Genomic DNA, 15,850 nt, shown 5'->3' with positions numbered 1-15,850 from the left:
GATAAACCATGAGAGACTCTTAATCATAGGAAACAAACTGAGGGTTACTGGACGGGGAGGAGGTGGTGGGATGGGGTAACTGGGGTGATGGGCATTAAGGAGGGCATGTGATGTAAGGGGCACTGGGTATTATATAAGACTGATGAATCACTGACCTCTACCTCTGAAACTAATAATACACTCTATGTTGATTAATTGAATTAAAAAAATATAAACAACAACAACAAAAAGAATAAAAAATAAAATCAGAAGCGTGAATTTTCCAACTTCATTTTTCACTTTCAAGATTGTTTTGTCTATTCTGGGTCCCTGACATTTCCATCTGGATTTTAGGATCAGCTTGTTGATTTCTGCAAAGAAGCCGGGTGGGATTTTGATAGTGATTATGTTGAATCTGTCAATTAATTTAGGGAGTGTTTCCATCTTAGCAATATACATCTTCTTATCCATGAACATAGGGTTTCTTTTCACTTATTTAGATCTTTCATTTTTTTTAATGGTGTTTTGTAGGTTTTAGTGAAAGAAAATCTTGCACTTCATTTGTTAAGTATTTTACTAAGTATTTTACTTTCTTGATGCTAAAATTTTCTTAACTTTATCTTAAACTGTCCTTCTAAATTGGAGAAGTCTGCATTTTTAAAGGTTATGTAGATGTGTAATATTAGATAAAGTCAGGTTTCACAATGGGGATCACCTCACATACATATATTAGACTTTCAGAAACAGTAAAAGTACTTTGAATAGGAGTAGAAAGCTGTGCATGACCCAAAAGAAAGGATGAATATTAAGGAAGCAATATTTATTCATATATGAATATATATATACTAATATACTGAGAAACTTTATTTTGAGTGTCATTATCAAATTAACCATGCAACATGTATTCACACATATGTGAACGATTCACAAAATGCACAAATTTTGACATTTTATTTCTTTTTTATTATATTTTTCTAAACTAGGCTCCATGCCCAGTGTGGAGCCCAATGTGGGGCTATAACTCACAACCCTGAGATCAAGACCTGAGCTGAGATCAAGAGTTGGGCACTTAACCGACTAAGCCACTCAGGGGCCCCCAAATTTTGATATTTTAAATGCTTAGTGCTAATTAGTATACTTGTTAAATCTATTGATTATGTCGACATTAATGAGTAAAGCTTTTTAAAAACACCCAAATTCACTGGAAATGTTTGCGTATATAATATGCCATTATATGTGTCAGATGAAGGGTTGGGTTTCTGAATACTGGGGTGGTGGCAAACTAGTTACCAAAATGATTATCAATACTGTGATTTATAGAGCGAAATGAAAAGAGGTAATTATGATTAACTATCAGTTATCTGTTAATATTTAAAATGTTTCCACATTTAGGGTAATCCCATCAGTGAAGATACCACTTAATATGTGGGGAAAATATTGTAATTGAGGTATTACATTGAGTAAGAATTTTGTACCAAACACTGGAAATTGTTAATTATAATGGGGCCTTGAATCGAGAAACATTCTTGTAATCTTTTTTTCAAGAGCTACTAAAACTATACAGAAGAAAATTGTTCATATAAAATAATGTCTACTCGATGGACTCTGAAAAACAAACTGAGGGTTCTAGAGGGGAGGGGGGTGGGAGGATGGGTTAGCCTGGTTGATGGGTATTAAAGAGGGCACATTCTGCGTGGAGCACTGGGTGTTATGAACAAACAATGAATCATGGAACACTACATCAAAAACTAATGAATGTAATGTATGGTGATTAACATAACAATAAAAAATTAAAAAGAGTTAATGAATGAATTAAGAAAAAAATAAAATAAAATAATGTCTACTTAAAGACTTTATGAAGAATCACTCTAGGTTGATTGGTCTGGAAAGATTAAAGATTAAAAAATAGAAGCACACGCACTCAGAAAGTTGTGGTTTTGTGGCTATTGGTGTATTTGTCTGCAGTAATAATAGGATTTGACAGGAGAAACCAGTTGATGGCTCACATTCTATGAGATGTACTGGATTGGAGACTACAGAATGAATCACTGTTGGTGAACATTATCCAGACAGGAACGGGTTATGGTTTTGTCTCTGGAAAGTCTGTCTATATAACTATCATCCATTTGTTAGACTAGTTTAGAAAGAAATCCTAATATCAGAATAATGTCAAAGACAAGGAAGACAAATTTTAAAAATGCATGGATACTCATGTGGAAGATGATATAATTTGTTAATATAGCTGTGCAAAAGGTCTGAATGATCCTTGTTTATGCCTTAGAGCACAGTTGTGAAAATTAGGTTGTTTAATTTATTCTCAAGTAGTATTGTTTTTAATCACTATTTAACAACATAAGCAAGATACATTATTTGACTCAAATATTAATGTATTTACAAGATCCTCATTTAAGTATTTGCTATTTATTCTTCCCTCGGGTAGTTACTGGTTGGCTCCCAGACTTCAACTATGGCATCAAAACACAGTACAGTTATATATAAATAGATTCCTTGATGAAAATGGAGTCATGTGTATTTACCATGTTTACAAAAATATACTTATTGTTTTCTCCATTATATTTAAAAAAGCCACAGATATGGCTTGATTATATTGTTTTTTTCTTAAAGAAAATGCCTGACTAAAGTATTGTGATATTTCCCATTATCTTGTAACTCTCTTTTTTGTTTATGAAAAATATTTTTCCATTAGTTTAGTATGGAGAAAACTGACCAAGGAAAATTTAATATTTAACTTATAATGATAAGTATTTATCATATGTAATGAGGCTTATCTGGCCTAGGTATATTTCTTTGTTAATAAGTCTTATTTCCTTCTGGAAAATTAAATGTATTGAGAATTAAAGAATTACACATGTGGTTAGAAAGCTGACCTTTAAAGCCTCTTTCAATCTTGAAGTTTAATGTTTTTGAGCTATTTGGCTGCCTTTTCTTTCTTTTCTTTCTTTCTTTTTTTTTTTTTTTACAGTAACATCAAAAATCTATAGAAACCCCAAACAAAATGCAGTTTTGGTTTTACATTAATTAGCTTTGAAACATAACCTTCACAAAAGTGTTTTATTATCTTTTAAGAGTCCATTAGGGTATAAAATCAATACTTTAGCTACTCAGTAGAGCATTTCATTTTTCTCAGTATTTTCGAGAGAAGCCACTATATGCTTCCAATTTAACTTTTTTTCTTTCTTAATGGAATTCTATACATACACAAAATAACTTTCTTAAATCATTAAAACCTAATAGAAAATTAGCAGGGTTGTGATAGATTGCTATACCTTTGTGGTGAAAAGACAGGGTAAGAGCTAGTAGTTTTGAGTGCCCTTCGGACACATGAAACACCACCTATTTTCTCAAGGGAGGATATTTGAAATTAAACAGGCATGAATTTTCTACTCCACCTTGGGGAGATTTGATAGCCCTCTGCAAGTATTAAGCTTGGGGACTGTGCTTCTCTATCCTCAATCATTCACCCCACCTTCAAGAAAGGAAAACATCCTAAAGAAATAGATCTATTCGTGAGAACAGTCTCAGGTGCCTAGTTCCCCAAAGGAAGGCAACTTGCAGGCAATGAAAGCATATTGCCTACATGAGCCACCCTGGGGCAAGTTTTTGGTAAATGACAGCTGTCACTGCCTTCTGAGTAGATTCTCAATAGAACACTACACTGGCAGTGGTCACAGAATGGGTGGAGAAGCTTATTTTGAGTTGTATTGCAGTTTTCCATTGCTGGGTAACAAATAACTGCAACATATATCATCTTACACAGTTTCTGTAAATCGGAAATTCAGAAGCAGCTTATTAGCTGCGGGGCTCTGGCTCAGGGTTTCTCATGAAGTTGCCGTCAAGGTGTTACTGGGGACTGCAGTCTCCTGAAGATTGGAATGCAGCCAGACAATCCACTCTTTAGGGGGTTCCCGTGCATGCATGACAAGTTGGTGCTGTTTTTTGGCAGGTGGCCTGGGTTCCTTTCCATTGGGCTACTTGAGCATTCTCATGAAACTGTGGTTCTCCTGGAGTGACTGATCCAAGAGACAGCAAGGCAGAAGCCAAAATATTTTTTATGACCTCGTCTCAGAAATCACATGTAATCATTTCTAGTATGTACTATTGTTTACATAAATCAACCCTACTCACAGTTGGAGAGGACTACATGGGTTCACAAATTCCCGGAGGTGAGATTATTGGGAGCCATTTTGGAGCCAGACCACCATGGAATATGGTAATTCTTCTTCTGGGTTGTTAATAGAGCTGGTCTTGGAGAAAACAAGTACTGCATTGTTTTGTTCTGTTTTCTAACCATTCTTTGGGCTCCCATTTCTGTGCTTCTTTGAGCAACCTTCTATTACCAGTTCCCAGTACTTTCAAGTTGATCCCTTCTTCCTCAGCGCTCTGCTGTAGTATCCTTCCTGTTGTTAAAAAACAAAATTCAGATGAGTAAATTTGAAGATCTTGAATTGGGTAGCATCTCATCTAGCAAGTAGAGGTGTGCTCCAAGGAGTTGTGCAAAATGGAAGGTTTTTATAAGAAGGAGGGTGGGGCAAGAAAGTTATAAGCAAAAGAAATATGCAAAGTCACCTTCCCTTATGGGGGGAGAGCAGGAGGTCTTATCATGCAGATTACCTCATCTTCCTTTGGAGAATGGAGAAGGCCCAAGTGGCAGACTCCATTGGCATCCATCAGAAAATTACTGACTGATCTGGTTAAGACCACATCGCTGGGGAACATTGAAACTACAATTAGATTCAGGTAGTAAGCCACAGTTTTCTGACTTGGGGCTTTAACCTAAGTGATGCCATTTTGGACCTTTGGTTTTCTTTTTAACACTATCCTTCCTTTCTCTCAAATTCAGCAAAGATTTGAGGGCAAATTGTGTATCAGTCACTGTTCACATCAGTGTACAAAATCACCCCTTTTTTTAAGATTTTATTTATTTATTTGAGAGAGAGAGATTGCGAGAAAGAATAGGAGCAAAGGGGTCGAGCAGGGAGAGGGAGAAGCAGGCTCCCCACTGAGCAGGGAGCCCGATGTGGGGCTCGATCCCAGGATCCTGGGATCATGACCTGAGCGGAAGGCAGGTGCTTAACGACTGAGCCAGGGAGGTGCCCCGTAAATGCAATATTGTGATTTATAATGAGAAATACATGGTCTTTGACCTTATTCATGGCACAAAGGGCCTAAAACCTTTGGAATTTTCTGTGATAAGAACACTAAAGGTATCTTTTATTACATTAATGAAGTGACTTTTGGAAACCCTCTAGATAACCTAAGTATGGGGGCTGGTTGCCCAAGGTACTAACCATGTGATTAGAGGATTGGAACTTTTAGTCCCACCCCAGACTTCTGAGAAGGGAGAGGGTTGTATTAATGCCAATGGCCACTGATTTAATTAATCATGACTATGTGATGAAGCCTCCATAAAATCCCACAAGGTGAGCGTTCAGAGAGCTTAAGAGTTGGTGAACAGGTGGAGATTTGGGGGGGGAGTAGCATAATCAGAAAGCATGGAAGCTCTGTGCCCTTCCCACATACCTTGTCCTATACATCTTTTCCTTTTTATCATAAACTGGTAATCTAGTAACTAAAGTGTTCTCTGAGTTCTGTGAGCTGCTCTAGCAAACTAGTTGAACCCAAGGCAAGTGTTGCTGGAAACTTCAATCTATAGGTCAGTCAGAAGCACATGTGAGACATGGACTTACAATTGGCATCTGAAGTGGGAGGGGAGAGTCTTGCAGCCTGAGTTTTAACTTGTGGGATCTGATGCTATTTCCAGGTAGACAGTGTCAGAACCGAGGTAACTTATAGGACACCCAGCTGCTGTCCGGGATTGCTTGGTGGTATGGGAAAGCTCCTCTTCCCTACCCATATATGTTGGAACTGGGTCCAGAACCTTTAGTAAACAATCCAGGTAAGAGGTCAATGATTGGCAGAATCCCCTTAAAATAATATTTTTATTTTTGTAGAGCTAGCTACTCTGTGATTTAATCCAAAAGAGTAAGGTGCAACTTTAAGGCTCTGAAGCAGATACTAAGCACACGAGGGCGGGCTCTCTCATTTGTACCAGTTTGACTGCTTTAAGCCACTTGTAAGACTACTTCTGTTCAATGGAAAACATTACCACCAAGCTATCTCATTCAACATGGTCTTTTGCACAGTGTGGAAATGCAAGACTGGGGGGAAAAAAGTATTTTCCATGCTCAAACAGAGGCAAAAACATTAATACGGTTATCACCACGGGTACATGATAATTATCAGTGATTAAAGTAGTTAGTTTTGCCATTTCCTTTGAAAATTGACACAGTGTGATTTGAATTTCCACAGATAGGATGAAGAGCTTTGCATCACTGTTTTATGTATATGTTTATATCCTAAGCCAGTGTTTCAGGGATTCTGGCATTTATATCTGTGATTAACTCTAAAACATATTTCCATGGGGCTTTTATTTATTTATTTATTTATTTATTTATTTGGAGTTTCAAAACTTTCAGGCCAATAAATCTTTCTACAATGACAGATTGGTCAACATTGAGGAGGTAAATGGAAACTAATGACGCTCATCAAGTTGATGATATGAATGATTTATTGGACCCGATCATTTAACACTTTCATGAAGAAGTCAATATTGGGGAAAGAAAACCGGGTTCTTATTATGGCAAACTGTATTTGCACTGTCAGCATTCGGTGATGTATTACAAACCCGTGGCTAGGATTAGGAGATTATAAATGGGGGGAAATGGAAGGCTCATTAATTTTTTATCCCCACAGGTGCAAGACATGCAGTGGGCTGATGGAGAACACACTCACCCGGCGTCTGTCTGCAGCCTGCCCTGCAGGCCTGGGGAGAGGAAGAAAACGGTCAAAGGAGTCCCTTGCTGCTGGCATTGTGAGCGGTGTGAAGGTTACAACTACCAGGTGGACGAGCTCTCCTGTGAACTTTGCCCTCTGGATCAGAGACCAAACATCAACCGCACAGGCTGCCAGCTTATCCCCATCATCAAACTAGAATGGCATTCCCCCTGGGCTGTGGTGCCTGTGTTTGTTGCAATACTGGGCATCATTGCTACCACCTTTGTGATCGTGACCTTTGTCCGCTATAATGACACACCTATTGTAAGGGCTTCCGGACGAGAACTTAGTTATGTGCTCCTAACAGGGATTTTCCTCTGTTATTTGATCACCTTCTTAATGATTGCGGCGCCAGATACAGTCGTATGTTCCTTCCGCCGGATCTTTCTAGGACTTGGCATGTGTTTCAGCTACGCAGCCCTTCTTACCAAAACAAACAGGATCCACCGAATATTTGAGCAGGGGAAGAAATCAGTCACAGCACCCAAGTTTATTAGTCCAGCATCCCAGCTGGTGATCACTTTCAGCCTCATCTCGGTCCAGCTCCTAGGAGTGTGCGTCTGGTTTGTTGTGGACCCCCCCCACATCATCATTGACTATGGAGAGCAGCGGACTCTAGACCCGGAGAACGCCAGGGGAGTGCTCAAGTGTGACATTTCTGATCTCTCGCTCATTTGTTCGCTAGGGTACAGTATCCTCTTGATGGTCACTTGTACTGTTTATGCCATTAAAACGAGAGGTGTCCCCGAGACTTTCAACGAAGCCAAACCTATTGGATTTACCATGTATACCACCTGCATCATTTGGTTAGCTTTCATTCCCATCTTTTTTGGTACAGCACAGTCAGCAGAAAAGGTAAGTGCAAGAAATGCATACACTAACCCTTCCCTGGATTTAACTCCTTTCTTTAGGATGCTTCCCTGCCTTTCTTTTCAGTTCACTTATATTCTCTCAAGATGATTCAGTCTGTATTATTCTTATTTAGAAATATATATATATTAATATATGTTATTATATGTTATATATATAAATAATATTATACTTATATGTATCATATATATTTATATATATACTTAACATATATATATATATAAAATCCCTCAAGGTCACTTAACTTTGAATATGTGTTGACTAAGGTTGATCGTCCATGAAGAGTGCTTTAATGGGTCCTCCTTAGCAAGGCTGAAAATTGACAGATCTCACTGTCTTCCCAGGTCTGTTATCAATGAAGATAACTGTTCTTTTCCTAATGTAAATTAAAAGAGGATGGGAGAAAAGGCAGACATGATTCATAGGGATGAGCTATCCCAGAGATATCCCATTGCATGACAAACGCCTCCTTTTCTGGTTCTAATGTGACTCTGGGAAAAAGCTATTCCTTCACAATTACAATGGCTTTAGTCATGGAAGCAGGGTTTATAGTAAAGCGACAACAATAAAAGAAACTGAGGTGGCTTAGTTCAATATGAACCATCTTACTATTTCTCCTCAGCCCCCATTCTTATCACTTTTCCGTATGGGCAAGGTGATGAGGGATTAAAGAAGACAGCAATGGGCAATTATATAAAGCAGTTTATAATTTTTCAGAAGGTAAAGATCAATTAAATCTCTTAAAATAATTTCCTTTGGCCACTAATCTCCAGTTAGGCTTTTCCACATAAATCACTGCAAGTGAAGAACATCCATATGAGAAAGGGAGCATGTACTGCATGGGATACAGGTAGCTTTCTGTCCAGAAAAGCAGAGAACTCACATTAGCCATGAATTCCAAGGTTTGGGTAGGTTAATGGAGACAAGCCAGCTTGTAAAACAAAGGCAGTGCTATCTTTCTGAATGAATAGTCAGTCCTTCAACCTTACTGTGCCCATGAGCACGCGCTTCTCTCAGAGTGAGGATTTCAAGATCGTGCCGCCCTCCATCACCAGAAGTTGTGAGGAAATCAAGCATCCCGGGGACAATTACATTCCCCAGTCTCTAACATTCCAAGCGAGGTCATGCATGACTCTTAAAATCCCAACTATTTCAGAGGAAAAAGTACTCAACAAGCGCACAGAGAGCTCATTAGTATGAGCATTCATCCCTTACTAGATCAATGTGGCTTTCAACCGTGTTTGGATACACACAAAAAAATGTACTTCAGCAAACTTGCTGCTGAAGAGGGAAAACTTACCACGGGTTCCAGATCTGTGACCTTTCATGACTTAGATGGCCTGATAGAAGTCCATGAATATTTTATGTGGGACCCAGCACATGGCAGGAAAGTAAAGTAAGGCGGTCTGATGCTCTAAACCTAATAAACACTACATTTTTGACACATGTAGATAGGAATTTATGGGGATCAAACTTGTAAATATGACTCAGGAGAAAGTGCATGAGCTGGAAAATAAGTCTCTCACAGTCTGTTGGGTCTGTTTTGATATGGTTAGTTGAGCTGGTCAGGGCAAAACGATGTTCTTCAGAGTCTGGAAATGTCTGCATTATGTGAATTATTAATAACATTAAGTGGCATTTGTATTTGAACCAAGGACTGACTTTTTTAATATACTGTTTTATCTGAAAAGGGCCATAGGTAGTTTATTTTGCTTTCTTGTGGGCAATAAATATTTCCCCAGACAAAATCTTCTGAGCTCTGACATCTAACTTCCTTTTCTTTTTTTTTTCCTCCTGCTTTACATTTTATAAATTATAGTCTACTCTTACTTCCCATATTGTGACTTTCAAGGGCAGTGGGGGAGGGCAAATACAAATAAGATGTCATTTCTATTTAGATAAGTCTTTCAGTGCCTCGATTTTTAGCATAAGTAAAATCATGGCATGCTATTTCACAATTGCATAGTATTATCATAGCATTTTAAACATGCATTATACTAATAAGCTTTTTTAAGGTAGTTGAAAAAAAATGGCCAAAGTTTCTCAGAACTAAAACCCTGCTAAGCTGCAGCTTTTCCCTTGCAGTGGTGATGGAGCTAGGAGGAATTTCAGGATAAAATAGACAGGTGAATATGCTGGGAGGGGGGTGGTGAGGCTCGATGCGATGCCACTGAGCCCGTGGGCACTGCGGTATGGCCTCTGAAAACCTGGAGTTTATGTATATATTTTCGGGTATAGATATACCCACGCCTACAAAGATATGAATGCTAGACAAAATTCTTTTTCTCTCTCTTAGCTTTGTGGACTCAAAGTAAGTCAAAGGAGCACATTGTAAGCAAATTATAAAATATGTTAATTGGATTTATTTTGTTTTCATGATATAATTGAATGTAGAAAAGACTGAAGAAATCGGGAAGAAATGCTAATTGTAGGAATTTTCAGAACATCGTAAAGTCCTCAGATGATCTAATTAGTCTTGGAGTTGCTGAATCTGGACCAGCTCTACATCGAGAGCTATTATAAGTAGCTAAGATTTGGCTACCGAGGTACTTTATATAATACAATTACGTATCATCCTAAGGCTTCCCATAAAATTTGCTACCTGTTATTTTCTGTCAAAGTATCTTTATTATTCAAAACAATACACAAAATGCATGAGAATATTTATTTTTTCACATTGCTAAAATTGTTGACACAGATATTGAAGGTGAATAAAACTCTGTATCTCTAAAAGAAAGCTTTACAAACGTTTTATTGATTGGGAGGACCAAAGAGCCAGTCAGTCCTCCATTCTCATTTATAATGCTCAGCCAATTAGCCCACGTTATCAACTTGAACTGTTTGTAGCAGTTACGCAGTACACACATCCATTAATTCAGTAGATCCTTATTGAGCAGTGTGTCCAGTATTGTGCTAATTATTGAGCCCATGTCAGTCTGCTTCCCCGGGCCTTCCTTGTAATGCTCAGTCTGGCTCCCAGCCGATGCCTGCCTGATGCCTGCCAGCACCAGCAAGATGCCAGGCTCAAAGGCAGGAGAAGATCAGGCTCAAGGGCAGGGAAAGATGGTGAGGAGTCAGATCGAAGATGAGAAAGCAAAAAAAGCTATGCATCCTGTAACTATACATCAGTAACCTAGAATTTATAACACAGGAGACAGCAGAAGAGCAAAATTTCTTTCACTGTGTATTTAATTATGCTTCTTAGAGTAATCTGCAGAAGAAAACTCATCTAACCATATACAGGTTTCTCTGAAATTATAACAGAAGTAGGAATAAAAGGTAAAATTAGTTGAATAATTTAGACAGATGTTTTGGAAAACTCCTGTGTAAAATCAAATTATAAAGGTACATTTTAGCACTCATGAAGACAGCTCTGGAAAGTAAGTCTTTATTCAAGATAAAATACCATTTAATTTCCCCACCTTTTTTTTCAGATTTTGAAATGAAGTTGAATCATGTTTTTCCAATAGATTTTAATGACATCATTTATTAGCTTTGTGCCTGCTACATTCTACTAACTCATCGTATAAGTGCACTTTTCCTTTTCTTTTAGAAAAGTGGTGTGAAAGAAGGGTGGACACACTGAGGCGTGGACATGGACTCACACAAACTCTCCTAATTGTGCTGAAAAATCTAAAAAAACTTAAAATATAATTAATGTAATCGTCAGGAAAAGAATCCTCGGGGATGGTGAGGGGCTGTTAGGATGGCAGAAGTCTCTTGAATACATATTTTACCACCTCTAATTGCACTCATAAAGCTGAGATAATCAGACAAGGGTTATGACATTGCCAAGCTCCAAGGAGCATAGTGCTTTAATCAGGGCATTGGGTGAAACAAAACAAAACACCCTCAAAGCAGGGGGAAAAAGAACCAACAAACCACCAAAACTCAAAAATGTCAAATACCCCCTAGTCCCAAAGCAGCCTTTCTTCCTTTGGTGTGGCATCGTCCAGGAGCTCAAGTCAGAAACCGGGGAGTTGTCCTAGACTGCTCCCTCTGCACGCACCCACTCCTTCATTTCTTCCTCTCACCTGCCAATGTCAGCCTTGAAACATTCCTGGAAGGTAAGCTGTAGCCATCAGATGTATATCTGAGTGACTGTGTCTCTTAACACAGAGCCTTTCATGTAGCACCTTCTCAGGTACTGAGGTGAATGCCGACCCAATGTGTGAAAGGACTGCCTTGCACGAGAATGCTCTCATATATTATAATGTTTCTCTATGATTTAAGTTGGACTGTGATGTCATAAAAATCTTATATTTTCATCTTATTGTGATCCCCATTACAACAGCTTCCTTCCCCCACCGAAAAACAAGTTTTCTCATTTCGGTGATGGGCTGTATGCATTTCTTTAAAAAAAATTTTTTTTTTGTCTTTATCACTTGTTCTGAAATAGGGCTGCTAAGTACGTAGGGAGAAAGGCCAAAAGGAATTATGATGGTTGTCTTAGTTCTGTCTAGCATACACAGAACAAAGGAGAATTGATGGCATTAATCAGATACTTTTGCCTCATCATCCCTCCCTTGTTTTTTTACTGTATCTGTCTGTTGAAGGGCAGAAGAGTGTGGGGCTGCCGAGATGGATGAGTGGAGTAAGGAAGAGCACAGGCTCTGGAGAAGGCAGATTTGGGTTCCAATCCTGACTCTGCTAAACTGGCTGGGGAAATGTAGGCAAGGCCAAACATCTGAAGATAACAATAAATTCTCCCAGAGAATGCAAATTCATACAGAAAGCAATATAAAGCCGTCATTTGCCATCTGCGCCCAGCCCTATTCTCAAACTAGAACAGACTTGAGTTCATATCCTCTAGGAAAAGGCAGGAAGATGGGTGACTTTAAAAAAAACAAAAAACAAACCCAAACACTTCTGTTGTCTCATTATGGTGTGGTTTTTTTTTTTGTACTAATAGATACCTCATGGTAGTTTTGCTGAGAATTTCATGAGATAAGTCAGGACAGGTGTTCAGCATGTAATAAGTGATCATTAAAATGTTGGCCGTTACCGCTACTCGGCTGTAATTTATGAGAGCAGGGACCTTATCGGGTTTTGCTCACTGTCATATCCTCAGCACCGAGTCAAGGACTGAGCCAGCATAGAGTCTCAAGAAAAAAAAAAAAAAACTGTGTTTAATGACTGAATACATTCTTACTTACCCAGATAATTGACTCAATGTCTCCAGTTCTTGAGACCGTGTCCATGCAGCACCCCAACTGGATGTGTTTTCTCAAACACAGAGACTTACCCCAGGGTAGTCGATCGTGCAGATTAAGTACCCTAAAGCGGGCAACCAGAATCTGTAGGACTCGGAGAAAGAGAAGAGAGAATTGTTCCCGAGGCAACGTGTCGCTACCTTCACACATCGAGCCAGAAATACTGGAAGCAAGCGAGGTGTCATCAGAAAGCAATTGCTGAAATATGTTAAAATTTGAAAAGTGCTTAACTCTAACAAGAGTTGTGAGAGGTGGTTCTGAAGAGAATAACAAAAGTCCTGCTTTAAGGAATAGTCAGGTGAGAGAAGAACCGCCTGAGCAACCCGTCAGTGTACTCTAGACAACAATGGAAGTGATTTTCGGCATAGATCAGCCCAGAGCCACACCTGTCTCTGCGAGCAGTCCTTCCTGTCCTTAGACAGGAGGGGAATGGAAACAGGAGGCTGTTTTCCTTCCCTGTCAACTTGCGGTTATTAGAAGCGGATCCCTTTGAAGTCTTTGCCGTGTCCCCGTGTACGGTGGCACCTATCATGATACCTACCTATTTCAGGTGTCTGGGCAAGATCAGTCATACCAGAACTGCAGTCAACTCTAGAAGGGGAAAGCCAAACAGAAGAGGAAAAAGGAAAAGCAACCCAAAAAGAAAACATTTATATAATCTCATTTATGCACTCAGTTAAAATGATCTGCTTGGGAAGATGCAGAAGGAAACAACAAGATAAGGAGATTCTAGGGCGCAGTGTAGGCTAGCCTGTTAAGTGCCTCTCCTAGGGAATGCTGCCCTAGCCAGGCTTATTACTTTTGTTCCGGCTGTGCTCCATATTACCATCGCAGAAAATTGCCAACTTACACATTTAGGGCAATTCTTTTGAGGATGCCTATCTCATTTGACAGCATAAAGAAATACTTGCTCGATGAACCTTGCTTAGATTCCATGATCCTCCTTTTTTCGGGGGGCTCTGAGGAAGCTGTGAGGCCTAGGGCTACTTAATTTAAACATTTGGCTGTTAGTGAGATTGTGGTATTTACTCATTCATCTTTTTTTTTAAATTGAAATTGAGTTTACAAAGGGTTTGAATTTTCTATGCCCAAATTATAATAATTTAATCAACTATACAATTAGATAGTCAACCTGGGAACTAAGTCCTCAGCTCACTCATCTCATTAAAATGGTTTAGCTTTCTCAATATGTTTAAAATGCTAGACTACTAGATTTGATGAGGACGAAAATGTGACTTTTTTTAGTCATAGTGACCATGACCTTATTTCAAAAATGTTCAGGGGGAATGCCATGCAAATAGACTTCTTTTTTCTTCTATAGAGACAGAACTTTAATGACACTGACTAATTTACTTGTGTAACTTCAAACTGCATTTTCCATGATTCAGTAGACGCTTATATCTTATGGAGCACACAGGGTGCCAGGAAGAGCAGATTGCAAGCAAATAGTTCCTTTTGGCCGTAACCATATCACATTTTTATGTTACGAAATTTTTTTTAAGTCTCTAAATGCAGTATCATATGGATTAGTACCACCCACCCCAAAGTGTAGAAAAATATTTAACCAAATATTAGTATAAATTCCAGGTTATTGAAAATAAATGCAAACCAGACTTACTGGCACCATTAAAAGAAATATATATACAAAAAAGAAACTTAGTCTGCCTTATGGTTCAGGATATGGGCTGGCACAAACATATTTATATCCCTTTCCTCTAAGGCAACAATGAAATTTAAAAATATAGGAAAGAAGGAAAGAAAATAAAAATATAGGAAAGAAGGAAAGAAAACGAGAAGAAAAAGGAAGAAAAGGAGGACAGGAAAAAGGGGGAAAATGAGAAAGGCCATTATATTTTTAGAGCCAACATAAGGTAGGACAATTTGAGAAACGCCAGAAAAATTAAAGTCAAATGGGTATGATTTATAGAGAAACTAAAAGAAGGAAAGCACAGCCCAAGTGACAGAAATGGTTCTCACCAGGATAGTTTCAAATAATTTCTAAGCCTCAAGTCGGTATAAAGACCTGACGTGGGCATGGGAGTGACCATCAGGAAAGTCACGTGAAGAGCTGCATTTCAAAATAGCTGGGCCAGGTGGGCCCCTCACTTTTCCTTTCTGTTCTAACTTCACAAGGATAGAGTACAAGTGTTACAGAATTCTCTAAAAATTGGGAATTGTCTGATGGTAGAATTATCTTGTGCTCCTTGTGTGGGTATAAGGTACTGAGAGAGAAACCAAGCAGAATTGGACGTAACTTTATTTCAGACAGACATGAACAGGTGGGCAATACGAACTACACCTTCTATACAAGATAGAGACATGATAAATTTCTCAACTCTTCGAGAAAGTTCCTCCAGTGGTGGGACCCCAATCCGTTTGTGTACCTGTATCCGTGCATCTTTGAGAGAAGCCAGTCGGGTTAAACAGTGACTAACCTACACAGGTCTATAGTCTGCCCTTGCACCCAAGGAAAATGGACCCGGCCAGTAATCCTGATCCATCCACCTGGCCCTGCATCCTAATCATACAACAGCCAAGGATGTCATGATAACTGAAGAACCAATATCACAATTTAAAAAGACACGTAAACAAAACAAAACCAGAGGTAATTCAGAAAATATTAGAGAATTGTTTTTAAAGATTTTATTTATCTGTTTGACAGAGACAGAGAGAGAGAGAGAGAGCAAGCACGAGCAGGGGGACGGGGAGAGGGAGAAGCAGACTCCCCGTGAGCAGGGAGCCCAATGCTGGCCTGGATCCCAGGACCTTAGGATCATGACCTGAGGTGAAGGCAGACGCTTAACCGACTCAGCCACCCAGGGACTCCAAGAGAATTTTTAAAAAACAGAATTTTAATGAGCATTCCAAGAGAGAATCAAGAGAATATCAAACTTACACACATGCATGGGTTGCTGTGGAAAAGATCAATCAGA

At 38.9% G+C, this 15,850-nt stretch overlaps 1 protein-coding gene across 5 annotated transcripts in view; it reads left to right on the top strand.

Moving 5' to 3' along the window:
* GRM8 (glutamate metabotropic receptor 8) overlaps positions 1-15,850 on the top strand; it is a 759,285-nt gene that overhangs the window by 667,490 nt on the left and 75,945 nt on the right. For 4 of the 5 annotated variants that reach the window (XR_003516452.1, XM_027573922.1, XM_027573924.1 and 1 more), the window contains exon 9: positions 6,754-7,689. The exons of the other annotated variant lie outside the window; for it this stretch is intronic. Coding sequence is in view for 3 of the 4 variants with exons in the window: in XM_027573922.1 (XP_027429723.1) it covers positions 6,754-7,689 (936 nt within the window). In the remaining variant the exon portion in view is untranslated. The remainder of the gene's footprint in view (positions 1-6,753; positions 7,690-15,850) is intronic. 5 annotated transcript variants of the gene reach the window in all.

This window comes from Zalophus californianus, chromosome 12, assembly GCF_009762305.2.
Source record: "Zalophus californianus isolate mZalCal1 chromosome 12, mZalCal1.pri.v2, whole genome shotgun sequence".
Taxonomy (NCBI): Eukaryota; Metazoa; Chordata; class Mammalia; order Carnivora; family Otariidae; genus Zalophus; species Zalophus californianus.
Note: the sequence above shows the minus strand (reverse complement) of the source record. Positions and strands in the feature narration are given on the sequence as shown.